The sequence below is a fragment of the Scomber scombrus genome, chromosome 18, assembly GCF_963691925.1.
Source record: "Scomber scombrus chromosome 18, fScoSco1.1, whole genome shotgun sequence".
Taxonomy (NCBI): Eukaryota; Metazoa; Chordata; class Actinopteri; order Scombriformes; family Scombridae; genus Scomber; species Scomber scombrus.
This window is the reverse complement of record NC_084987.1, coordinates 1393347-1421108: the sequence shown is the minus strand read 5'-3', so window position 1 is coordinate 1421108 and position 27762 is coordinate 1393347. Positions and strand designations below refer to the sequence as shown.

Genomic DNA, 27762 nt, shown 5'->3' with positions numbered 1-27762 from the left:
ACGGCCTGACGAGCCTGCAGCATGAATACATCCAACATTATAATCTGCTGTATGGATATTCTACCTAGTTATGTAACTATCAACATGCCCTTTATACGAGTGGTTTTATTTATACTGTATTTTTATGTTATTTTTTTATTTTTGTATTTCTATGCCACTGATGATACATGTAGTGTGTATAACAAGAAATGTCTCACAATGTAAAATGTTGTACTATCAAACACCAAAGAGAAAAGAAATAAAAACTGATACAAAAATCAGTTATCCTTCATAACTACACACTAAACTGTAAATTACTGAAAATATAGAAGAAAAAAAAACATCATAAATTTAAGTTATGTATGTACATAAATTAGGTTCAGTTGTTAAACATCAAGATCAACAATAGTAACTGACCTCAGATCCTCCAGTCTACAGTCTGGACTCTTCAGGAAATCAGACAGCAGCTTCACATCTGAATCCTGCAGCTTGTTTTCACTCAGATTCAGCTCTCTCAGATGGGAGGGGTTGGACTTCAGAGCTGAGACCAGAGGAGCACAGCTGGTCTCTGATGAACTGCAGTCCCCCAATCTGAATAAAGAACAAATGATGTAGATTAAAATCCATTTATAATCCAATCAGATGTGATCAGGTTTTAAATGTGTAGTTCAACATTACTATGTCCTCATCAATGAGCTTTTCTTTCAAATGTGTGTGTGTGTGTGTGTGTGTGTGTGTGTGTGTGTGTGTGTGTGTGTGTGTGTGTGTGTGTGTGTGTGTGTGTGTGTGTGTGTTCTGTACAGATGTGACTCTTTACCAGAAATTATAAACATTCATTTACTTTAACAACTAACAGTGAACATTTTCTACAGTTTATTTAAGAATCAGTCATCTTTTATAAAAAACACACTAAACTGTAAATTACTGAAAATATAGAAAAAAAACTTCATGGATGTAAGTTATGTATGTACATCAATTAGGTTCAGTTGTTAAACATTAAGATCAACAATAGTAACAGACAGTCAGTGAACTTACAGCAGAGTCTTCAGTCTACAGTCTGGATTCTTCAGAAGATCAGACAGCTGCTCCACGTCTGAATCCTGCAGGTTGTTGTTTCTCAGATCCAGCACTCTCAGATGGGAGGGGTTGGACTTCAGAGCTGAGACCAGAGAAGTACAGTCCTTCTTCTTTAAACTGCAGCCACACAATCTGAATAAAGAATAAATGATGTAGATTAAAATCCATTTATAATCCAATCAGATGTGTTCAGGTTTTAAATGTGTAGCTCAACATTACTATGTCCTCATCAATGAGCTTTTCTCTAAAATGAGCAGAGTGACTTTGTCATTGTGTTATTGTGGATCATCATAATGTCAGCCTTCTACAGACATCATCCAAATGTCACCACAACATTCAGACACATATTCATGTTAACACTGAGTCATAAAATGCTGCTGAACTCAGTCAAGTCTTTCATTAGAGGATCATTATGAAATCAGACATGTTGGACTACAAATGTGTTCATTATCATCTTAAACAGCCGGTGGTATGATCAAACACATCGTAGCAACCACAGACCATCTGGTATCTGTCTCAGTAATCATAAATTTGTCAATGTTCAGTCACAACCAGTCTCTCTCACTGTACAGAATCACAACCGCTGAAATGAGCTCTGTTAAATGTAAGATCATTGGTCAACAAATCCTTTCTGCTTAATGATCTGATGAAAGGAATATTGCATTGTATGTTTTTAGTTGAGATCTGGTTCAACAGCACGACTGGTGCAGCAACACTGATAGAGGCTCGTCCTCTAAACTATCATCTTTTATCAGTCAGTCAAACAGTTTGTATTTCATGACATTGACCTCGGTGGATTTACATCATTTGAATATCTTGCTTTTGAGCTCGAAGCAGAATTATCAGTGCTTATTATTATTACATTATACCGACCACCAGGATATTCATCATTATTCCTACAGGAATTCTCAGAGTTGATCTCACTTAGTGTCACTAGATATGATCATGAGCTGAACATTCACGTTAACAAAAAGAGTGACTCCAAAGCTGTGGAGCTGGTGAATCTACTGGACTCACTCAACACAATGAAGCCACTCATCAGCATCTTAACACTAGACCTAGTAATCACAAAAGAGCTGAACACTGATAATGTGTCAGCAGATGAGCTGCCAATCTGTGACCATCACTGTGTTCTTTGATACCAACCTAACCTTATCCAAGGCTAAAAGGGAATTCTTGGTTCAAAAGAGAATCCTAGATGACGATGATGAAATAATGTTTTCTAATGTTATGAGATCACTGGAGCCATACAGACTGCTCTTTAAATGACATGGTTGAGAATTTTAAAATGTCTTTGTCCTAAAAGTGGATTATTTATTAAAAAAAATATAAAAAGTCGACTGACAGAATCTTCCCTTGGTTAAACAGTAACAGTGTTAATGATGAGATCAAGTGAAGCTGTCAGATAGCTGAAAGAAAATTGAGGAAAAGTAGACTCACAGTTCACTGTAATGTAAGGAGGTTATGACAGCATAAACAAAGCTGTACATCTGGCCAAGATTGTTACAGAAGATTCTGTGTGAGCGAGGAGGAGAGAGAGACTGTGTATTTGCTCTTAATACATTCTTCTGTGTGTGTGCGTGTGTGCGTGTGTGTGTGTGTGTGTGTGTGTGTGTGTGTGCGTGTGTGTGCGTGTGTGTGCGCGTGTGTGTGTGTGTGTGTGTGTGTGTGTGTGTGTGTGTGTGTGTGTTGGTGTGTGTGTGTTGGTGTTGGTGTTGGTGTGTGTGTGTGTGTGTGTGTGTTAGTGAACTAGTTCCTAACTAACGATTAATCGCAATTAAATATTTTAATGGATCAACAGCCCTACTTATTACCCAACGTTTCTGTGAATAACTTCACTAACTTTACTTTGTTTCATTGACCACTTAATAAAACAAACCCTTTAAAGCTGATTTGTCATGTATTAGGTCTATTAATGTTACATTGTCAAATGAAAACAAAAATGATTTATTGGTGGCTGGAGTATAAAGATACTATTTCAACGCAGTGTAATATCAAAATAAAACCCTTTCTCGTTGACACTCATCACAACACACAAGCTGCACAAACTTGGCACAAAAAGACGTGACCTTTGAACCCTGGATGACCTTTGAACCCTGGATGATGTGTGAACGTGTCAGCATTAGAAAATCTCATTGGACAGCAGCGTTGTCCATCACAGACTCTGCATCCTGATTGGTTTATTCTGAAGACTCACTTAACGTGTGCAGAAAGACAGCTGGGAGGGATAACGAAAAAAACACGAGTGGACCTCGAGAAAGAAGCGACATTGTTGTTAGTTGTAATTTGAGTGAATTGTTTATGACATTTAGAGGGAAAGTGTTTCCCTATGATGGTATGTTGAGGGAATTTATTTGTAATTTGTGTTGTCTGTCATTCTTGCAGCTTACATCATGCACTGTGGCACATGAGATGGATGGACATCGGATGAGAAGACCTCAAAAAAGTCATCATGCACAAATGCTGCATAGAGACTATAAGTAGTTAAATGCTTTGCAGTGTTGCGCAGACACTTCTTAAATAAGTTTCACTGAGAAGAGACACATTTATAAAGTGTCTTTACACTGCTAGCTGAAACAGTCAGTTGTTACTGGTCTGAAGAGATCACCACCGTCAGAGATTTTAAGTCTTATAGTGATTCTGTTGAAACTGTGCTTCATGAAGTGCTGCTAAGTATAATTTTATATTTTAATATTTTAATTAATTACTTTTTTAACATTTATGTTGTTGATATATATGGCTCCATAATAGCTCTAGTATTGCTCATTTTTGTCTCCAAAGGAAATCTCAAGTAAGACTCCTCTTGCTAATCGTCCTGTCTCACCTATTTCTCATTATGAGTTTTAGAAGAAACATATCAGACAAAATAAAACTGTGATTCTCATTTTAGTCTCTGTCTCCCTGAGCTGTAGAGGAGCAAGCTTTGAGCAGTAAAACTTTCCTCTGAGACTGTCTGTGATAAAATACTGCCAGCCAGCAGGAAAGGAAGTTTTCAGTTGTTATTGATAGCTTGTATGTTTAGTCAGTCCTGCCGGTGAATAAAACTTTTTCTACACCATACTGTTTGCAGTCTGAGTGTAGTAACACTAGCACCATGGCAGAAGTTAGTGCTACCAGTTAGCAGGCCCGCTAGCAGCTAAGCAGTACTAAATAACAGCTAAAACAGTCCAGCTGTCAGATTAACATGATGTGCAGCAGGTGAGCCGAGCAGGACATTAAAACTGCTGCTGTAGGTTTCAACACCAAACAGGAGATGAGGTACGAGGCTCTCGCTGTGTTGGTGCTGCTATCGGTTAGCCTCCTGCTAGCAGACTGCGCTGCGTCATGGAGCTGAACTGAAACACTGTAACTGTAGCACGATGCTAACGATCTGTAGAGGCTCGTGGAGACATTTTAATATTATATCATATATATATTATAATATTATATTAACTGAGTTTTACAAGACTGTTAGTGAACGTAACTCCTCCACCTCATGTACTGACCCTGCACCCACAGCATTTATTAAGCGGGTGTTCGACAGTGTTTCAGGTCATGTCTTGAACACCATAAATACGTCACTTCAAACAGACATCTTTCCAGATGCCTTTAAAACAGCTGTGGTTAAAGCCAGTGGCGGCTGGTGACAAAAATGTTTGGGGGGGCGCAGTTTGATGGTTGGTGGTCCTAGGGTTAGTGTCAAATAAGCCGTAGCACCACTTCATACCGCAGCAAAAAAATATAAATAAGAAAGAAAAACTAATCTAAAAACAACACAACATACTATAATGTCCCCTGGTTTGTCCCAGTATGGTATCTCTGACCCACAGAGAGAGGAATAAAACATTATAACCAGACATGATAAAATGCCCATTTCACTCACGTCACCTGAAGATACCAGCAGTTAAAGCAGAGTTACCAATAAGGTAATATGCTTAAAAAGAGACACCACCTATATTTTAGTTATTGTGTCTTCAGTCCTGATTTCACTGTAATCTGTTAGTTGTTGCAATACCTAAACATGACAATAGATGGCGCATTAAGCACTATACACTGCTGTGATTAGGCATAATTTATTTAACTTATTTTAATAATGAAATGTACCCAAATCAACTGTAATAGTCAAAATGACTTCCATCATTTCTTATCCTGCATTTATGCATTTTAGTTTTTTACACTTCATAGTTATGTCTTTTATAAAGTATTTTTTAACACTTTACAATATTAATAACAGCAATGCAGCTACTACCTGATCTTTTATATGTCCTGTTGGAGCTGCTGGATGCAGCCACTGACTGAATCTATGTTCCTCTTCTGGAGCTTGGCATAGCAGAGGTCTACATGTGGCCAGATGTGATGAAACAGCTGCAGAAAGAGCTCAGCAATGCTAAGTCTGCTAAAAACAACTTAGCTCCATGCTATTGTCTCGATGGCTGCAGCTTTCTGTTTGATTTTTTTCAGAGAGATGTTTTAGGTCTCGTTCCCCTGTCGTTGTCCACAACGTTTCGGTGCTGACACTTTGAAACAGCAAACAGATTAAGCAATAAAAGGAATAACTCACACTGCATCCAGCTAGCCAGCTCCGTTTATCATAACAGCAGCAGGAGAAACTCTCAGCTCCTCCATCACCTGCTGCTGCTTTATCCTCTTTCTCTCTTCTAGTGAAAGTCTTGTGAAATTAGTTTTTTGTAGAGAAATTACAAAATAATCTTCTTTAATTTCCGCGGCTCCACTTTAACGTCATCTCCTGAACCTACCGTCAGCAGGAGTTTGGGTGACAGCAGCTGACGGGAAGGCGTGAATGACAGCCGGAACTGTCCAATCACAGTAGATTAAAAAACATGAAACACCAACAATTTGCTGCCAATAAAAGTGGGCGTGTCCGGGGCGCACTGAGCTGCGCCCCGTGGGAAACGTGACGCAGGCCAATGAGAGAGCAGCCTCAGGTCACATGCTTGTCAAAAGTTTGAGGGCTTGCATTGACTTCCATTAGTCCGGCGCCCCGCATACAGGAAGTACATATAGAAATTAATAAAATACCATTTGGAATCGATTTAAAATGAATGATGACAGGTGCTTAGAGGCTAACAGGACCATCTTGCTAACAAATACTATTTATTTCATAATTATTTAGCATTTTCTAATTCACTTATGTTTAATATGTTTAAGTAGATTTTGGCCAGATATTTGATGGGGGCGGCGCCCCAGCGCCCCGCATTGACCGGCCGCCACTGGTTAAAGCTTTACTAAAAAACCCAACCTAGATGGTAACGCTCTGTCCAGCTGCAGGCCGATATCCAACCTTTCATTTATTAGTAAGATACTTGAAAAGATAGTTTAGTTTCAGTGCAAATAAATTCCTTTCATGTCAGTCTTGGAGATCATGTGACGGAGGAAGGAGCTGCCTCTTTGCTTTATTATTCTCACTGTACATGCTGCCACTTGGTGACATCATCAGAGAACATAATGTTTCCATAGTTACACAGATGATACACAACTGATACAGCCATAAACTTCATTACTTCCTGTCTCCTGGCAATAAATACATGGATAAACAATCATTTCCTAAAGTTAAATGAGGACAAAACTGAGATCCTTCTAGTCGGCCCTAAAACTAAAAGAGAAACACTGAACAATAATCTGGGGAAATTAACTTCATGGATTAAATCTGAGGTCACAAATCTTTGTGTTATTTTAGATTCAGATTTAAACTTCAGGTCTAGTGTTAACTTAGTTTTAGGATTAGTCCTGTGTCAAATGCCCTTATTAGTTTTTATCATATTTAGTCCACTATAGACTTTTTTGTCACATTTTAGTCGACTAAGGTCTTGGCATTTTAGTCAGATTTTAGTCAAAAGAAAACCCAAAGTAATTTAGTCTAGTTTTAGTCCATGGAACTCATTTTAGCAGATTAATCTTAATTAACATTTCAGTTAATCTAGTACAGTGGTCTCTAACTCTGCTCCTGGAGAGCTACTGCATGTTTTAGGTTTCTCTCTAACACACCTGATTCTGATCATTAACTCGTTATCAAGCCCATTGACGAGCTTCAGCTGCTTTATAATGAGTTAATAAATAGAATCAGGTGAGTTAGAGTGGAGAGAAACCTAAAACATGCAGAGTTGGAGACCTCGGTTAGACCAGATCTAGTCTAACCAAGAGATGTAATTTTAGTCTTTTTCTCACTCATCTCACCAGATTTGTTATAATGATGAAGTAGCTTCACATGTTGAATGATTAAAGGCGTCTGGTCTGTTAGTCACAGAAATACATCCAGATATTAAACATCTTCTGATTTGCATATTTAGAAAATGGGACCAAATATCCAGTCGTCTTTTTCTTCCTACTGTTGCTGTCATCAGAGAAAACGTCAAGCTCAACAGAGCAGATCACACCAGACAGGAAGTCAGACACAGAATCAGCATAAAACTTCCTGTCAACTGTCAAAATAAAACAACCTGTGCAGCCTCCCGATCGTATTTCAGCAACAAACACGAATAAAACAGATAAAGACAGCATTTATCTACGTAGCTACTGACCCACAATAGAAGCACAAAAATCAGAGAAAAAGACCAAATCAACTAAATTTGAGCAAGTTAACAAAATGGGACTGTTTAGTTGCGCTGCTACTACAGTAATTACGGTAACCTAGAGACACTCGTTCAGATTTGATTGGGCTGCTGTAATTACTGTATGAACAGAGCAACTTAATTTAAAAGGTGGGTTGTTGCCCTGACTACCTCCACTGCTGTAACGCTCCCGGTGGGGTAGGAGGACACCGGGCAGAGGATGGAGCGTTGCCCGGGTAACGCTGTTCCTCACAGAGTCACACACGTCACCATGCACGAGCACAGGAAGCTAAACTAACACACATCCAATGAATGCACTGTTTGGATTGTAATTTAGAAGGAGAGAAACTATTTAATATGTTTATTTAAGTTTTTATTTAATGAAGTAGATTTAGTCTGCGTGTTAATTTAGTCACAGTCAGTGTTTAAGGACATTGGTGCCGTCTCGTCATCGTCTCGTCTCAGTTATAGAATAAACGGTCGTTGTTGAATATATTTGAATATATCTATGAACCAAACATTTGAAACTTCAGTGAAGGATTTTAATTGAATATATAGAAACAAATCTATCAAAGCTTCAGTCAGTGAACTGACCTCAGAGTCTCCAGTTTACAGTTTGGACTCTCCAGTCCAGCACACAGAAGCTTCATGTGTGAATCAGTCAGGACGTTGTAGCTCAGGTCCAGATCTGTCAGATGAGGGTTGGTCTTCAGAGCTGAGGCCAATACTTCACAGTCAGTGTCTCTGAGATAACAGCGAGAAAGTCTGTAATGACACATATATTACAACATATGTTATCATGAAAGAGGACACTTTATATTTACTTCATGCATTTGATGATGAAACAGTTTGAAGTTAATAAATCCTTTAATGAAAAGCAGCTGAGAGATAAACAGGAAACAAGAAGAGAGAGACAGAGAATAACATGCAGCCAAGCTCCACTGCTGGAACTGAACCACTGACATTGTAGTTATAAGATATGTGTCTTAACCAGTAAGCTACCAGAACACTCCCAGTTCAGCTAATTGTATCTCAGTGTGTTTAAATGAAACAATCATTCTCATCACTCTCTCTCAGACCTGCAGACTTTTAATCTTTGTTTTGCTTTAATCTTGCAGATGAAGGAGAGAACATGGAGTTACATTGAGGCTTCTATAATGTGCACAGTGTGTCTGTGTGATCTGATCCCATGTCTGTCTCCACAAAGTTAACATGAGGACATCTTGATTAGAAAACCACTTTTACTGTCCACTATGTTTAATGTGACTGCAGGATATTTAGACTCAGTTCAGCTCAGTGAACAGTTCCAGTTGATAAAGATCATCTCTCTTTGCTACCTGCTGCTGTCAGGTTCACATCCATAAGCAGCTACATTTACTGACTGATGACAAACACAAACAAATGATTTGACAATATTACACCTGTACATAATTAAATATAAATGTAATTATATATTTAGATGTTTAGTTGTCGACTTTCTTTTCTGTGATTCTGAAAAACTGATTCATTAGAAACACAATTAACAAACTAAAAAGGTTGAATTATTTTCAGCATGATGTCATCAGAAAGATGTTATCAGGGTTTCAGCATTAAAGATATAATATTGACCTTTAATGTATAAAAGATCTCTTTAAAACGTGTAAATAAGGGAAATCATGGATTTCTTTGTATCAACCTCCTGTTCCAGCAGGTCAGTTTTTAACTTCTATTTTTAAACTGGACAAAGTGCTGTTACTCTGTCATTTTAACCTGCATGTTGATGCATCTGACTGTACTGCCTCTGACTTTATTTATATTACAGACTTTTTAAATTTCAAACATGTTTTAAGTGTCACTCACACGTTGGACCTTGTTTTTATTTTGGGGCTGATATGAGGACCTCCTGATCACTGATCATAAATGTATTATCTTTGATCTCTCCTTACATGAACACAGCGTTCCCGCTTTAATCACTAAAAGAACAGGAGAGAGCAACTTTTAATGAGCATTGCTCCAAGTTGCTGGACATGGTTGCACCTTATAAGACAAGAGGCAAGAGTAAGGCAAGAGCTGTCTGTCAGACTTCTCCATGGATGACTGATTATAGTGATTGGGATGCTTGGTCTGCTTACTTTGCAAATTTAATTTCTTCTTCAAAAATAATTCCATGAACCACATTGTTTCTCCGCTTCAGTCTATGTTGCCGTACTTATCTAGTGACGACTGCAACAAGTTTCTTTCTTTATTTGTTGAGGTTAAAGCTATCAGGTCCAGTATTCATCCTGTGACTATCCTGACCAGCAGATCAGTTTGCAGGATCTGATGGCTTTGATTAGTAGAACAAAGTAATCTTTCTGCCCAATGGATATAATACATTCCTCTCTATTTTTAAAAGCTGACCAATCATCGGCCCTGCTGTAGTGAACATTGTAAATTCTTCAGTGTCTTCAGGTTGTCTCCCTTCTTATATTAAATAAGCTGTCCAGACAATTTGAAACAAAACCAAACTCAAATCCTGCTTTGCCTAAAAGTTACAGGTCAATATCTAAACTCCTATTCTCATCCAAAGTTTTAGATGGTTGCAAATCAACTTACTGCATTGGAGAGACGTAATATCTATGATACATTTCAGTCAGGTTTTAGAATAAAGCAGAAAACTTCCCTTCTGAGAGTCTCTAATGACGTCTCTAGTCCTGTGATGCAGATGATTGCACTGTGCTGATTTTACTTGACCTCAGTTCTGCCTTCGATACTGCTGATCACGCTATTCTGATAGAGAGGTTACGTGACTGGGTGGGCATATCAGACACAGTGTTGGAGTGTTAAATCATATCTTAATGGCAGGAATTTTACCGTCTCTATTGGTGATTTTATGTCTGATCCTTGTTGTGTCCCATAAGGTTCAGTTTGAGGGCCCCTACTTTTCTCTCTATATCTGCTGCCTTTGGGACAGATCATAAGCAGATTTGATGTTGCTTATAATGTTTATTCAGATTACATATAAATCCACCTCTCACTTAAATCCAGTTAGGTTTTCAGGCTAACAAAGCTTCTTGAATGTCTTAAAACCAATAAAAACTGGACAGAAGCAAAGTTCCTTCAGCTCAATGCTGAACAGACTGACCCTGTGATTATTAATCATTAAGGACCTTTTTCATCAGTCTGTGTAATCTAGGTGTAACATTTGACCAATCCACATCATTTGACACCAGTGTTAAGCAGCTGACCAGATCCTGTTTTTTCCATTTGAGAAACATCAATAAACTAAGATCTGTAATTCCAGAAACCGAGCTAGTGATGCTTATTCATGTATTTATTGTAATTCACCATTTTCCTGCCTGAGTGTTTCTGCCCTTGATCGTCTGCAAACGATCCAAAATGCTTCAGCAAGACTTCTCACCAGCTCACATAGATGAGCTCATATCACCCCTGTTCATAAATCACTACATTGGCTTCCTGTTGCATTTAGAATACAGTTTAAGATCTTCACTCTCACCTTTAAAGCACTACATGGTCAGGCTCCTCCGTATGTGGCTGATCTCTAACACATCTAATCATCAGCTCGCTCCCTCAGGTCAAACACACTAAATCTGCTCTTTGTTCCAAGCACCTAAAGACTAGGGGTGATCGAGCTTATGAAGCTGTGAAATGTTCTGCCTGCATCACTACAGTCTGTTCATTCATTTGATGCATTTAGAAAACAACTGTAAACACATCTGTTCATACAGGTGTTTGGGTAACCTTTTGACTTCAGGCTCTCAACATTTCATCTTTATTTTAATCTTAATTTTTAATGAACATATTATTATTGTTTCTGCCTTGTGAATGTGTGTATCTGTGTGTAGTGTCATTGTGTGTGTCTGTTGTATTAACTTTACTCTGGTAAAGCACATTATCACATTTGTCTGTGAAAAGTGTTATATAAATACATTTTATTATTATTATTTATTATTTAAACATTTTTACTGAATTAAATCCACATTTACCTACAAAATATGTCCCACACAGTTTATATTTATAATATCATCCATGTTGCTGCCTTACACCTACAAACAAAGCCTATTTTAAAGACTAGTGTTGTTAACTCTGTTCAGTTCCTCCAGAGTTTCAGAGCAGAGAATACTATTGATTATTGACTATGATTATTTTTCCAACATTTTGATTTTTTGAATCATCCAAATTTGGCTCAGTGCTTAATTACACATATTTCTGTACTGTGACAAACTCTGTGACTAACAGGCTGAATTCTACCATTCTGCTCTTATACATTCATCACACCTCTGTGCATTTCCTGCTACTACTCTTCTCTACAACAACAACAACAACAACAACAACAACAACAACAACGTAGAAAACACCTGAGGAAAAAAACATTAAGAAAAAAAAATAACAATGAAAGCAATCCTCTGACTTCAGAAATCTTCTTTGGAAAATGATACAGATCTTATTAAACTCTTATTTAAAATCATAGTGGTAAAAACAGTGTCTGATTATAAACTATTGAACTTTTTCATGTAATAATAACTTTACTGCATTCACTGATAACTGTTAAATACTGATATATGTTGTGATAAAATGCTGCTGTAATGAAACCTCAACCACAACCTCTAAAGTCCTTCATGTGTTTTACCAGGTTTGAATGAAGCCTCCAACACTCAAAGACAAGTACAAGAAAAAACTGTAAAATCCAACAATTACTAGAAATAAATAAAATTCATTAACTTAACAGCTAGAAACAATCAAAACGATCTCCTAAAAGGGAACTAGATTGTTGACCATTATTTGCTAAAGATAATCAAAACTGAGAGCATTATGTTAAATGTATGTGATTAAATATACCACATTTTTATTATTAAGTATGCAGTAAGAAAAGTAACTGAACAGTATTAAAGTTGATCAGGCCTGTATTGGATGCTGTTTGAAGCAACTGAACAGTAGCTGAATGACCTGTGGGAAAACTTCAAAACTGCTGATGAATGAAGAATCTCAAGTCCAGAATAAGTCCTGATAAAACCAAGAGTTGGGTGCAGCAGTCACCAAAAACCAAGAAGCTGTACCACCATAGTAATAGGTACCAAGAAGATGAGATCATGTTTTGAAAGAAAGCTGATTGGTTGAAATTCACTCAGCTGTAGGGGAGTTGACACTTTCCCACGTTGGTCAGCAATATTATTGGTATAAAAAGAAACTTTTATCTCAGAGCCATTGTATCATTTCTGCATAGACTCTGTCTGTGTTTTGGTTCCAAGTTTTGCTGAAATAAAACTCTACTGCACTCAGCTGGATGACTCCTGATGATTTCTGACTGAATATTCTGAGACTCCAAAACCTTTTGAACAACAAAGTATTTAACATTAATTTAACACAACAGTTACCTCGATACACTTAGACACTACACATAGAAACCCGACATTCTCAATATATGATCCAATATATTATTTATATTTAAAGAACTAAACTACTAATCTACACTGATTTATAATGTTAATCACATCTGGACTTACCGAGCCTTTCTGCAGTTCCTCACAGCTGGGATCAGTCTCTGTCGTCCCTCCACTGATGTGTTGTACTTCTCCAGGTCCAACTCATCCAGAACCTTCTCTGACATCTGCAGCATGTAGGCCAGAGCTGAGCAGTGGATCACAGAGAGTTTCTTCTCTGATCTGTTCTCTGACTTCAGGAACTCTTGGATCTCCTGATGTACTGAGCGGTCGTTCATCTCCATCAGACAGTGGAAGATGTTGATGCTTCTGTCAGGAGAGATATCCAAACTGTTTATCTTCTTCAGGTTGTTGGTGACTCTCTGGATGGTTTCTGGACTGTTCTCTGTCTGACCCAGCAGGTCTTCTAAGACACTCTGGTTGGACTCCAGACAGAGGCCATGAAGGAAGCGGACAAACAGGTCCAGGTGGCCATTTTTACTTTGGAGAGATTTCTCTGTTGCTCCGTTCAGGAAGTCATCCAGAGAGGAGTACCTGTAGTCTTGTCCCAGGAAGTCTTTCAGTACCTTTGTGTTCCTGCTGGTGTAACAGTGGTACATGTAGACTGCAGCCAGAAACTCCTGAACGCTCAGATGAACAAAGCTGTAGACTTCTTTCTTCTGGAGTTTCTCTGTTTTGAAGATCTGTGTACAAAATCCTGATAACACTGCAGCCTCTGCGACATCAAGACCACACTGCTTCAGGTCTTCTTGGTAGAACATGATGTTTCCTTCCTGCAGTTGTTCAAACGCCAGCCTCCCCAGCTTCAGAAGAAGGTCCCTGTCAGCCTTCTTTAGGTCCTGTGAACTCGTCTCATGTCCCTCATCATACTTGTTCTTCTTCCTCTTTGTCTGAACCAGCAGGAAGTGTGAGTACAGGTCAGTCAGGGTCTTGGGCAGCTCTCCACTCTGGTCTGGAGTCAACATGTCCTTCAGCACTGTAGCAGTGATCCAGCAGAAGACTGGGATGTGACACATGATGTGGAGGCTCCTGGATGTCTTGATGTGTGAGATGATTGTGCTGTACTGCTCTTCATCACTGAATCTCTTCCTGAAGTACTCCTCCTTCTGGGCGTCAGTGAAGCCTCGTACTTCTGTTACCCTGCTAACACATGAAGGAGGGATCTGATTGGCTGCTGCAGGTCGGGAAGTTATCCAGATGAGAGCCAGAGGTAGAAGCTTCCCCTTGATGAGGCTTTTCAACAGCACGCTGACTGATGACTTCTGTGTGACATCAGTCACGACTTCTCTGGTGTTGAAATCCAGTGAGAGTCTGCTTTCATCCAGGCCGTCAAAGATGAACAGAACTTTATAGACAGCGAGCTTCTCTGCTGTGAGCTTCTGTAATTTTGGATAGAATTCATGGATCAGCATGATCAGACTGTACTGCTCATCTTTGATCAAGTTCAGCGCCCTGAACGAGAACAGAATCAGCAGACTGATATCTTGGTTGTTGGAGCGCTGTGTCCAGTCCAGAGTGAACTTCAGCACTGAGAAGGTTTTTCCAACACCAGCGACGCCATTCATCAGAACCACTCTGATGTGTTTCTGTTGGTCAGGTAAGGCTTTAAAGATGTCCTGACACTTGATTGGAGCATCATGGAGGGTCTTTATCTTGGAAGCTGTTTCAAGCTGCCACACCTCATGTTGGTTATTAACCTCTTCACTCTGTTCCTCTGTGATGTAGACCTCAGTGTAGATGCGTTTGAGGCGAATTTTAGTTCCTGCTTCTTCAGTTCCTTGAGTCACACATTCACATGTGCTGTTCAGACTGATCTGATGTTCATCTAAAACCTCCAGCAGACCACTTTCTGCTGAAAGAGAAGAAAAAAAGGTAGAATTAAACAGAAATCAGAGTGACTGTTAATGTTCAGCAGGATAGAGGAGGTAGATTCCTGTTTTCAGAGATGATGACATCAGCAGACAGATCTTCAGTCTTACTTTGTACAGTGCTGGTCTGACTGTCTGTCTGCAGTCCAGGTCTGGTTCTGGATCTTTCTGCACACTTGGGACAGGAGGAGTCTCCTGATGAAGCAGACTGGTCCCAGTATGAGGTGATGCACTGTCTGCAGAACCAGTGTCCACAGCTGGTAGAGACTGGATCCTTCAGGACGTCCTGACACAAAGAACAGCAGGACAGCTGCTCCTCCACAGAAACAGTCCTCCTCTTCCTCTCTCTGTGGACATGAACACATTCTTTATGTCACATGACATTAGTGGAGGCCAACCGACAGCTCACATGCTGCATGCAGCTCTTTCCCCACATAAACAGTCCAGACTGTCAGTATTTAGACTGTTCTTGTTCTTCAGGCGCTGAGATTCAACACATTCAATTAAGAATAAAATACTATATACATAAATTACCAGAGCTCAAAAGTAATTAGGCAGACACAACAATATACCAACAAAGGCAGAGAAAAGAAACTGCAGGCTATGGGGCACCGATTGTAAAATCTCGGTTACAGTTTTATAGCTGATATGTTTTTTGAATATTTAGTTAATATTTTGTTCTTTTGAAACAGAAATTCATGTAAAACAACATGTTATATATAATTGTTAAAAATGAATCTAAATCTAAATGTTAAATCGGTCACCAAATGTGAAGCTAAATATTTAGAAAATATGTGAACCAGGTGGTCACCTCAGCTGTTACTGAGCCGACTCTGCTAGCTCTAATATGAACATACACAAACATAAACATAGAGAAAAATAATTCCTATAAGTCCTTTTTTTGTGTTTACTTCAGAAATTACTTATTATTTTTAACATCGCCCTTTAAAGACTGACAACTAATGAATTTGACAACGAACCCTGGTCTCCTCTATAATTTCCTTTAGTCTCACAGATGAAATCTAACAGTTGTAGCTGCCACATGTTGGTCTGAATGTAAAGTGAAGCTTCATGTTTTTACTGGACAGAACAACAGCAGTGGCGATGGAAGCATATACTATTGCTGTCATGTAAGAAAAAAGAATAAAACTCAATATCACGTTAAAACTTACTGCTTTACTGATGTTTTACTCTTTTTCTGGCGTGACAGCAACGCGCTTCTGTAATTAATAATCCTCCCGATATCAGAAGTTTAGCTTTCCAACACACCCACCAGACTATGACAACATTTTGCTAGTGCAGCATATAAAAAAAATATGTAACTGAAACAGAGAAATAAACTAGCAGTGGACACAAGATATTTTAAGTAACTTCATTAAACAAATGGATGCATTCTGCTCTTTATATTGTTATGATCTTTTCCTCTGTCAGTTACGGCGGTCAAAACATCATCAGATGGGAATCACCCCTGATGTCGTGTTTCTCTGGAGGGAATCCTGGACCCCCGCCTGTGTTCACTCTTAATCAGTGTGTTAAATAATATTCATTCATCTGAGGCACTTATTTTGCAGTTTTGGGATCTGGGCAGTAGGTTTACTTCATAAAATCGAAATTTGGGCATAAGAATTTGTGAATGACGGTCTGGTAGATCGCTGCAGTGCCTCTAGAGTCTGCATGTTGGCGGTCGTAATGTTATTGAAATGCAGTGATTATTGTATATATTCAGCCTTGGCCACTAGGATGCTTACTTAAATAATACATTTATATTTATGTAAAGCTGGTGATATCTGTACATATAGAGCCTAGAGGCAGAACTGTTGTTCTGTCCAGTAAAAACATGAAGCTTCACTTAACATTTAGACAAACGTGTGGCAGCGAAAATTGTTTCACATGTCCAAAAACAGATTTACAAACAGGCGTTATTTGGTTAAACTGACCACATTGAGAACATATAGCTACTTTCTTGCCTGAAAAAACATTAAATGTTAATAAAGTGACTTATTAACAGCTCCAGAGCGAAGATTACAACTGCCTTAGTCACAGCAGAGCATCTATCTTCTAAATATGTAGCTTTACACTCAGCGACCAATTTAACATTTAATTTTTTTAATTTGTTTAACGTATGTATAGTAAATATCACCCTGGGTTACCTGCTGCTACTTTACATTTATTAAAATCAAACAGCAATACCAGCCCTGTCTCTGTCTCTGGTTAACATGAACATGAAGATCTGTTGTAAATTACAGCTGAATGGAAGCTACTTCATTATTTCTTTCCTTCATATCTAAACTACAACCTTCATGAAAGCATCTCACTGAATCATCTTCAGGTCAGTTTACAGTAGAAACAGTCTCTTACTTTGTGTCTGAGGGTCCAGGTTCATTACTGAAGAATGGAGGTTGATCATTGGACCAGTCACTCTTCATAGACACACAGCTGGATATTACAGACTCTGCTCTCTGTCTGTGGTTCTGATGTCTGGAAACAACAAATATGATACATACATCATTACTTCTTGTAAAGAGCAGATATAAACACATGTAACATGTCATATTAGCACTATTTAGTTCATCACAACAGCTCATTTTGTTTATATTTCAGTTATTTTTATTTGTATACAGATGAAAACAGATGTGAGAGTAAAGAGATTTGAACTTTATATATAAACTGAATTAATCTGTAAACTCACAGTGTGTTTGCAGAGTCTGATGCATGCATGTAGTCTGACTGTATGATTTACACACATTTCTATGAGCTGCACGGCTTTGATAAACACATCAGCTGATATTTTATATTTAGATGACTGAATCTGCTGCAGAAGATCTTCAGACTCTCACTAATAAATGATGGAGATGGTTGTAGTAGTCAGGCCAGCTGACAGTCTTGCCTGGGCCCAGGACGAGATAATCTTAGATGGGCCCCCACGCACCCGGATCTCTCCTTTTCCCTTGCTCTTTCTCTCCTCTTCTCTCCTCTGCTCTTCCTCTTCTCAGTGTTGGTGAAGCTACTTTGCAAGCATACCTTATAAAACTACATGTAGTTCAGCCTGGCAGTAGTTTGAACAAACTACATTTCTACCCCTAGAGAAATAAAGCTAAAAAAAGTAGCTTTAGCAACTACTTATACTCATTATACTCATTTAACTCAGCTTTAAATAAATCAACATGTGATGTATATGAAACTAAATATAATAGCCTACAAAAAATTCACATGCCAGCAGAAATATGCCTCTCAACTCAGTTTTATTTTTTTAAAGAAAAATAAGCTGGTCAACATACTGTAGGTTCACCATAGACATGATGGGTAATCTATAGACATGTTGGGTAATCTATAGACATGATGGGTAACATATAGACATAATGGGTAATCTATAGACATGATGGGTAATCTATAGACATGATGGGTAATCTATAGACATGTTGGGTAATCTATAGACATGTTGGGTAATCTATAGACATGTTGGGTAATCTATAGACATGATGGGTAACATATAGACATAATGGGTAATCTATAGACATGATGGGTAATCTATAGACATGATGGGTAATCTATAGACATGTTGGGTAATCTATAGATATGTTGGGTAACATATAGACATGATGGGTAATCTATAGACATGTTGGGTAATCTATAGATATGTTGGGTAATCTATAGACATGATGGGTAATCTATAGACATGTTGGGTAATCTATAGACATGTTGGGTAATCGATAGACATGTTGGGTAATATATAGACATGTTGGGTAATATATAGAGAAAATGAAAAGCCTACCCCAATACCCACATGTAAATCAGAAATGTAAATCAGTCAACAAAAAATGTAATAAAAAATACAAAGAGGCAGACATATTCTAGATCGCTGTGTCTTGAACAACAATGTTGGCATGTCATGACATGATTCATGCATTTTATCAAAGAGAGTTCTGGATCACAATAATGGTAAAATAGAATGTATATTATATAGGTCTTTTTTTAATAAAAAATATTTCATGTGCAGGTGGTCGAGTGGTTAGAGCACATGTCATATACGCTGCTAAATAAAGGCGTCTATGCCAACAAAATCTTCAAAAAATAAAATAATAATATTTCATGTTATTGACCAAAATTGTAGTTTGTAAATTGAGTTTAACTCCAAAAAATGACCCAAAAAGTATTTGAAATACTTGACGCAGCACAACATATGAATGTAGTTTAACTACCAGCAAGTTACAGCTAATTGTAGTTAAGCTATGTAGTTCAACTACATGTAGTTTAAGTCTCCCCAACACTGCCTCTCCTCTGCTCTTCCTACTCCTACTCTATCAGACTCAGTCATTTTATTGGGCCATAATGCAGGATCGCTGATATTAAATATCTGATCAGTCTCTGATCCATCCTGCTCTGACTCTCTGACGGGGCAGCGAGCCCCTCCCACTCCACTGTGACTCTCTTCTCTCTCACCGGTAGCCTGACTCTGTCCCTCCGTTGCGGGGCAGCTCTCCCGCATCACTCTCTCGGTCACCTGACTGCAGCTGCATCTCTCTCCTCTCTGACGGAGCTACCAAACTCAACTGTTTCTGTCAAAGATAACGTGTTGTGTTGTGTCAGGCTTTTATACAAGCTAATGGACGTTAACATTAGAGCTGACCTGTTAGGTCACGTTACAAGGCTGCCGGTAAACGGTGGCTGCGCTGTTTCTTGCCTTGCTCTACGTTGACTTTACTAGTTCCAGCTTCACCGTCACCACCTTTTTAAAATATTTGTTTAGAAAATCTCTAAGGCCTCTATTTTCTTCTTCTCTTCTTCTCTTTTCTTTACTTTTCTGAGGACCGGACTTGTGCTGACCGGACATTTTTAGCGTACTGAACTTCAAATGACAACATCAAATTTTGATCAGCGGCCAAACCATTTTTGTGTTGGGGGTGGGGGGGTTCTTGACCACTATTTCAAGAGCGATTAGGAAGAAAACAATTAAAAGCTTTTATGTAACTCAAATATTACATTTTCTTTCCACAAATAGGCCTATTTTTAAAAAAATGATTCCATAATTTAATGTGGGCCCAGTTCTGGGCCCCCTCCTACCCTGGGCCCGGGACAACAGACCCGTTTGTCCCCCCCTATCGGCGGGCGTGAGTAGAGTGTGTGTTGTCAGTCAGTGATGTTTGTAGTTAACAGTAGAACAGTCTCTTACTTTGTGTCTGAGGGTCCAGGTTCATTACTGAACTCTGGAGGATGATCATTGGACCGGTCACTCTTCATAGACACACAGCTGGAGACTCCGTCATCCTCGTCCTCCTCTTTCTTCATCTTCTGGAGTCTGAGAGGTAAACCAGTAACACTGGAGACACACACACATACACAGTATAATAAACCCAGTCCTGCCTCTCAACTTAGTAGCTTCTTATTAGTTTACATGACTTTAACTACAACCATGTGTGTTTTCTAGTCATCACAAAGAGAAACTTTGACTCTGGTTTAAATCCAACAAACAGACTTCAGATAAACATGTGTGTGCTTCTTAACTGTGACTTCTCTCTATTTAGAGGCAGCAGTGAGTCACGTTACATCACTGTGAGGACGCACAAACCAGGAAAAGAACAACAGGAAACTACTTTTGAAGACGTCAAACTGTGTGATTTCTAGGGGTGCAACGGCACAGGTAACCCACGATACGGTCCGTACCTCGGTTTTTGGGCCACGGTTTCGGTACGCGTTTTGTGCGTAAAGAGAACAACTTTTTTTATGCCTCTTATTCTTTGAATACTTGGGACACTGGGTGTCGGGGAAGGGGGGTGCGGTCCGGTTGGGGGGGGTGATTGGTCTAATAAGCTGCAACACAGAGCTATACGGACGTTGTGCTCTCGTACGCGCTGCATTGATAATCACACAAACACCATAGACTGTATATTAGAAGTGGACGTAACATCTGTGACGTCACCCATTGGTTTGTGGACTGCTGCTCGGAGGCCAATAGTATCGGATCTGAGCAGCACCATCTTGAAAATTTCAGGTGCATGCTGGGAAAAATTAAAAAACGGATTCTACTTATATGGGCATCAGGAGGAGCATGAGGCGCCCTCCTGAACCTGTGAACCAATCAACCTGTCAATCACGACGTAGCCACGCCCTAATGCATACCCTGCTTTATCGTCACATATAAAATCAGGGAGGCCAAAATGTCCCAAATGAACATCATACTGCATTGAAGAAGGCTTTAAACTAGCGATTGAGACCATAAACACATTTTGAAAACGTTTACTGAGGTTAGAAATCAAGTGAGAAGTTGGTGAATTCTCCATTGACTTGTATAGAGACGGAAGTCCTTTTGACACCAAAACGGTCGCCCCCTGGTGGCCTTTTGATAGAATGCAGTTTTAAGTTACTTCCGCGTTGGCCTCATTTCAGAGGACCGGAGCTCCCTACCTGACAAACACACACATGCGCGCAGTCACTCTCTACAGCGCACTCTTGCTCGCTCGATCCAGATTCCGGGAGATTGTATCTCATTTTCGGGCATCAGGGAGCCGCTATCAAGTCGGGAGACTCCTGAAACTTCCGGGAGAGTTGGGATGTCTGTGTTTGCAGACAGTAAAATTTCTGTCTCGTCGTTGTATTCAACGGCAAAACCGAAATGAACCAACACCAGAGATTTGAATGAAGCAGGTGCTTCTTCAAACTTTTGTCTCTCAACTCCTCCGCTAGTGCTAGCCACGCCTCTTTGTTTTCTTTTTTCCGCTTCTCTGTGTGAGTTGCACTTTGAACCCAGCTCCAGTTATAACAGTGTGAGAGGGGGTGAGTGGGTGAGTGGGTGGAGGCATAACAGTGATTGGACATTAACTCGCAGGGAAGGCTTTTCACCTGCCTGGACGGACACACACACACACACACACACACACACACACACACACACACACACACACACACAGTGGCCTGTAAAGCATCAATGCAAAATGAATTGCAAAACCGGTCTATAAGGGCGTATTGTTCCGTGCAGAGCGGACCGAACGGTTCAATATTTTACAGAGTACCGTTGCATCCCTAGTTATTTCATATTTTTCTGACACAGTTTAATCAACTGCTCTGTTTCACCATCGGGCAGTCTAGGTGTGCTAATCAAACAGACCCAAAGACTGCAAGCTGCCAGTGTTCATAATAATGTCGGATCGAGTGAGAGTTAATCAGGTCGTCAGATACATTTCTAAGTTATGCGTGTTACCTCATGCATCATTAGGAGTTGATCAATAATGACAGTAATCATTATTTACAGTCCTGATATTAACACTCACCTGCCTCACACTTGTTTTCCTCCTTCTGCTCTGCTGATTGTGAAATGAACGCTGACTGACTTTCACCTTTACTCCCTACCTGTCTGCTTGCTTCTCCCTTACTGGAAGTCACATGTGTGTATGTGTAATTATTAACTAATGGGGACCGTTTCTTGTATAATAATTAACCTTGTTGGGACCAGCAGTCCTCATAGGGAACAAAGTTTGGTCATAATGCAGCAGATACAGTTTATCTTTATGGATTATATTAATGCTGAATTGATAATCTGACAAAATTCAGAAGATTAGACAAACAGTCAGTGCCTTCATACCAGGAACAGGATATGTGATGTCTCTTTGTCCGCTTCAAATCAATTCAACTAGTATGACACAATGTTACCCAATCAACTATAAAACCTGGAGGACATCATAAAACATCTGAAATCCTCCTGCTGCCCAAATACTCTGCCTGCACATTTTCTACAGATGTTCAACACATCTCTTCTCTCAGTGTCTTTCCAAAGGTCCTGAAAACTGCCGTCATCAAGCCACTCGTAAAGAAAAACAATTTAGACACTTCACTAATGAGCAAGTGTAGACCCATATCAAACCTCCTGCTTTTGAGTAAAAACATCGAAAAAGCAGTTTTTCAAACAGCTGAACAACTTCTTGGCACTAAACAACAGTTTTGATGTCTTCAGTCAGGATTTCAACCACAGCTCTGAGACTGCTCTCGTTAAGGTTTTCACGCTTAAACACTGACAGTGTCAGAATTTCAGTGTTAGTATAACTGGATCTCAGTGCTGTCAACCACAACATATTACTAGATCAACTGGAAGGCTAGGTGGGACTTTCTGGCACAGTACTAAACTGGTATGAATCATACTTAAAGGACAGGGACTACAGGGAAGGAGAAATAAAGAGTTCCCCAAAACTCCACTGTGGGGCCTCTTCTCCCTTACTGGAAGTCACATGTGTGTATTTGTTACTTCATGGGGACCGTTTCTTGTATAATCATTAACCTTGTTGGGACCAGTTGTCCTCATAGGGAACAAAGTCTGGTCATAATGAGGCAGATACAGTTTATATTTATGGATTATATTGATGCTGAATTGATAAGAAGACTTTGGACATATGAAGCCTTTTATCTTGTGTTTCTAGAGTTTTGTGTTTTTGAGGACACGTAAGGAAAATTTAATTTATCATATTGTGTAATATTGAGTTATCTACAGCTGTAAACTGGATATATTTGGTGAAGAGTTTTTATCCTCTACATGTTTGAGAACACAAAGTCTGACATGCAGGCTGTTAAAATGCCAAACAGTAGAGAAATATTTCTCTATAACAGATTGATCAATAATGACATTAATCATTATTTACAGTCCTGATATTAACACTCACCTGCCTCAGACTTGTTTTCCTCCTTCTGCTCTGCTGACTGTGAAATGAAGTCTGACTGAATACTTTCAACTTTGACTTCCTCCTTCCTTCATTACTGGAAGTCACATGTGTGTGTGTGTGTGTGTGTGTGTGTCTTATAAAAACTGGATATATTTGCGTGCCTCTACATGTTTGAGAACACAAAGTCTGACATGCAGGCTGTTAAAATGCCAAATAGTAAAGAAATATTTCTCTAACAGTTTATTTATAGTTGTACAGCGGCTGCGTCAGCGTGTCTCTGTCAGACTGAAGCTCTGTCACACATTCACATTTTATTCAGTTTGAAGCCAAAGTGTGTGTGTCATTTGCTTCAGAAAAATGAAGATAAACTGATGAGGATAAGTGAATTATTTCACTATTGTATTCAGTATACATTTTGTAATAAAGCATTTTAACTTAGCATCATTACAGACGTTGCATTAAGGTGTAGAGAACTGCGGCCCTGCCATCATGTGTGTGTACGCATGCAGGAAGTTCTACATTTATTCACAGAGTACGAACAGATATAGGTGAGAACATGTTGATGAATGCCAGATTTGTGCATCAAACGTCTGTACGTACAGTTTAAGCACAGTTTTGTGCATAAGCATTGTTTGTGAATGAGGCCCAATGTTTTTATCCAAGAGTTTGCTGAGTGTTTACATCACTGTGAGGACGCAGAAACCAGGAAATGAAAAACAGGAAACTACTTTTGAAGACTTCAAACTGTGTGATTTCATATTTTTCTGACAGTTTAATCAACTAAACAATGAAACTTAAAAATAATCATCAGATTGATCAATAATGACAGTAATCATTATTTACAGTCCTGATATTAACACTCACCTGCCTCAGACTTGTTTTCTCCTTCTGCTCTGCTGACTGTGAAATGGCGTCTGACTGAATACTTTCAACTTTAACTTCCTCCTTTCTGCTTTACTGGAAGTCACGTGTGTGTGTGTGTGTGTGTGTGTGTGTGTGTGTGTGTGTGTGTGTGTGTGTGTGTGTGTGTGTGTGTGTGTGTGTGTGTGTGTGTGTGTGTGTGTCTTATAAAAACTTGATATATTTGTGTGCCTCTACATGTTTGAGAACACAAAGTCTGACATGCAGGCTGTTAAAATGCCAAATAGTAAAGAAATATTCTCTATAACAGTTTATTTATAGTTGTACAGCGGCTGCGTCAGCGTGTCTCTGTCAGACTGAAGCTCTGTCACATATTCACATTTTATTCAGTTTGAATCCAAAGTTTTATGACACACTTTTATGTTTTAGTTTTAATCTGGTTTAAAGTGTTTAGTCATCAGATGTTTGTATTTTTAACTCCATGACCTGACTGCAGAGGCAGCAGTGGACACATTTAGGCTGTGTTCAGACTGCAGGGAAATCGGATTCAAATCTGATTCCTTCTCAAATCCGTCGACTATGTAATTTATCCACATTATTGTACAATTGTACGTTTTATATCTGTATAAGCACTAGATGAGGGAAACGATGCGGAGGAAGAGGAGGAGGAGGAAAGCGTCAATGCTCTATCTGTCCCCTACCCCACTTCATCCCTATCCCAGTATTCTACCTCATCCCCTCCCACCACCACCATCCCGACACCAGTGGCTCCGACCTTACCCTCACCATCTCAGGCAGACGTGGCTTCAGCCTCTATTCCATCCACTTCATCTCACCCCTCTACCAAACCCACATCATCAGTCTATAAGTATAACGGATATGAGTGTATGTGGATGCGCAGCAATTGAAGTGTGAACTATTTACAGCTCTATCACATTTGGTATTGAAATCACTGGCGCACAACTTCAACAACTTCCCTGGTCACGCCCTGTAATTAATGCACACACACACACACACACACACACACACACACACAGAGAGAGAGAGATTTGCGCATATAGTTGTAGTATATTCTTGCATTTAGTGTTTGTTATTAGTCTTTATGGTAAATTTCCTGAGTAACATTAACTTCCACTGCTCAGTATGAGAGCTTCTTCATCCAAAACATTAACATCCAAACAAGGGCAAGCCATTGTGAAGAAAAACACACGTTCATGTGACTTTAAGTATAACGCTCACTGACTTCATTAAATCCATCTTTGCTCATCAGCCGTTTCTAATCATCTCTAAAGCTGCAGTAATATATGTATTCATTAAACCTCTGTGTAACAACCAGAAGTAGTTTTTAAATGAGCCTCTCTATAACACAACGAGAGGACTCAACACACAGTTTGGACCAGCGTCTCAGAAGAACAAGACTCACTCGGGTGAAATGGAACATAAAACACTTATTTATTCTGTCATTAATTACTTTTCTTTTTTTTTCTCAAGATAACGTTTACCACATATAACAATAACAATACCACATATGTAAAAAATAAATATAAATACAAAAAATAAATAAACATTTCCTTCTTAAAAAAAAAAAAATGTAATCAAGAGTCCACCTGTCAGGTAAGTATCTAATTTGTGTTAATATTATTTTAGAATTAATTTAGTTTTAATATTAAGTGTTAAATGTATTTCTGTTTGATTAAAATGTTTTTGTTTTGTTTTGTTTTATTAATTAGGCTATAATTAAACTATTTATTTCTATTTAGTTTTGATCAATCCTATTTTTGTTGTCTCTACCCCACAGGTGGTTCTTTCAACCCTATTCTTCCCTTTTCTAAACCCAAAAAATTCTAACAAAATAATAATAATAATAATAATAATAATAATAATAATAATAATAATAATAATATCAAAACACTCAATTTTCAATAAAAAAGAAACAAAACATCAAACTGTTCTGACAGGCTCAGGGGTCGACTCACCACTTCAGTCCTAACTGTGATGTTCACTACAGGAACCAGCCGAGCTGAAGAATGAAGATCTCAGGTGATGAAGAGGATGAAGAGGATGAATAGGAGGAACCTGGCCTTGTAACCACAAAGCGAGGAAAACCATCATTACACAGATCAAATACTTTTTTTCATTTAAAAAATCACAGTTGTTTTATATTTACAAATTATCATTTGATTGAAATATTATTTTAATAAACTAAATAAAATAAAACTTACATTATTCCTTAACATCTTGTCATGTTTTCTCTTCTCTCTTTTTTTATTATCATTAAAAATCAATAATACATACATACATTATATAAACAAGCGTCAGCCCACAAAATATGTTGATCACAGTATAACTAATAAAACTTTAACTTATATACAAACTGATTTTTATAAACACACACTACTTAAAATAGCTGCTAGTCAGTTTAATAACCAGCAACAGGCTTAAAATACTCAATAATTAAAAATAACAATTGCTAACGTTAGCGCCGTTAGCACCAACGGTTATAAACGGTTGCCAACATTAATGGTTGCTAATGACTGCTAACCGTTGCTAACGCTGGTGCACACGGTTTTTATTCTTCTTTTTTCTTTGACTTACTGTATACATAAAGGTGGCTAAATGACTTGTTGCTCTAACTCAATCTTTAACAGAGCATTGTCTCTCTAGCTTTCTTTTCTCTGACCTCCTTAACATCCTAACTTTAGCTTCAGTAGTGCTTTATTTTACAGTCCATCAAACCCACTGATTCACACATTAACATACTCAGGACTCTCAACCATCAACTGACGGATTTATTTTCCTAATTTACCCAGCAACAAGAAATACTACTCTCTGATTGGCTGGTAGGTCTCACTGTATATAGTATATTAATGTACGTGCGGTGGGATCTATCTCTTCTCAGCGTGAATAAGTCAAGTAAAGTCACCTTTAGGGGAAAATATCTGTCACCATGTTCAAGCAAATGTTATCTTATCTCCACATTAAATCAGCAAGGTTAACACTGGCTGCTGCTGCTGCTGTTAAAAAGGGTTCAAAAGAAAAGAAAACACGTGAAAAACGAGACCCTGTTTAAATCTGCAGTGTGAAACGTTTGTCTTCATCTTATTAACAATAGAAGTACATAACACTGTGTTGATTTATCACAAAGCTAATATAAAGTAATAAAAACTCACCTACCGTCTTTCTCTCAGAGGACACACGGCGGCGCTGTCTGTTGGGAACCGTTACAGCCGTTACATTTTAAATGGTTGAACCTTCCTGCAGGGGGCGCTCCTCTCTCCTCCTTCCTCACTGTCTCTGTTCAAAGGAGACTTGGAGATGTTTTTATCATTACACATTACACACATACCTTTATAAGAATTACACA

The 27762-nt window shown here is 38.7% G+C and overlaps 1 protein-coding gene across 2 annotated transcripts in view; it reads right to left on the bottom strand.

The window, feature by feature from the left end:
- The window catches only part of LOC133999016 (NACHT, LRR and PYD domains-containing protein 12-like), an 83677-nt gene extending 57208 nt beyond the window's left edge, over nt 1-26469 (bottom strand). Inside the window, exons 1-8 of one of the 2 annotated variants that reach the window (XM_062438118.1) lie at nt 26375-26469; nt 20063-20209; nt 17251-17370; nt 15004-15239; nt 13088-14876; nt 8199-8369; nt 1015-1188; nt 397-570 (exon numbers count right to left, since the gene is read on the bottom strand). In XM_062438118.1, the coding sequence (XP_062294102.1) occupies nt 397-570; nt 1015-1188; nt 8199-8369; nt 13088-14876; nt 15004-15239; nt 17251-17370; nt 20063-20178 (2780 nt within the window). In that variant the 5' untranslated portion in view covers nt 20179-20209; nt 26375-26469. The remainder of the gene's footprint in view (nt 1-396; nt 571-1014; nt 1189-8198; nt 8370-13087; nt 14877-15003; nt 15240-17250; nt 17371-20062; nt 20210-26374) is intronic. The other variant, XM_062438119.1, reaches the window with a different exon arrangement.
- Between the last annotated feature and the right edge of the window lie 1293 nt (nt 26470-27762).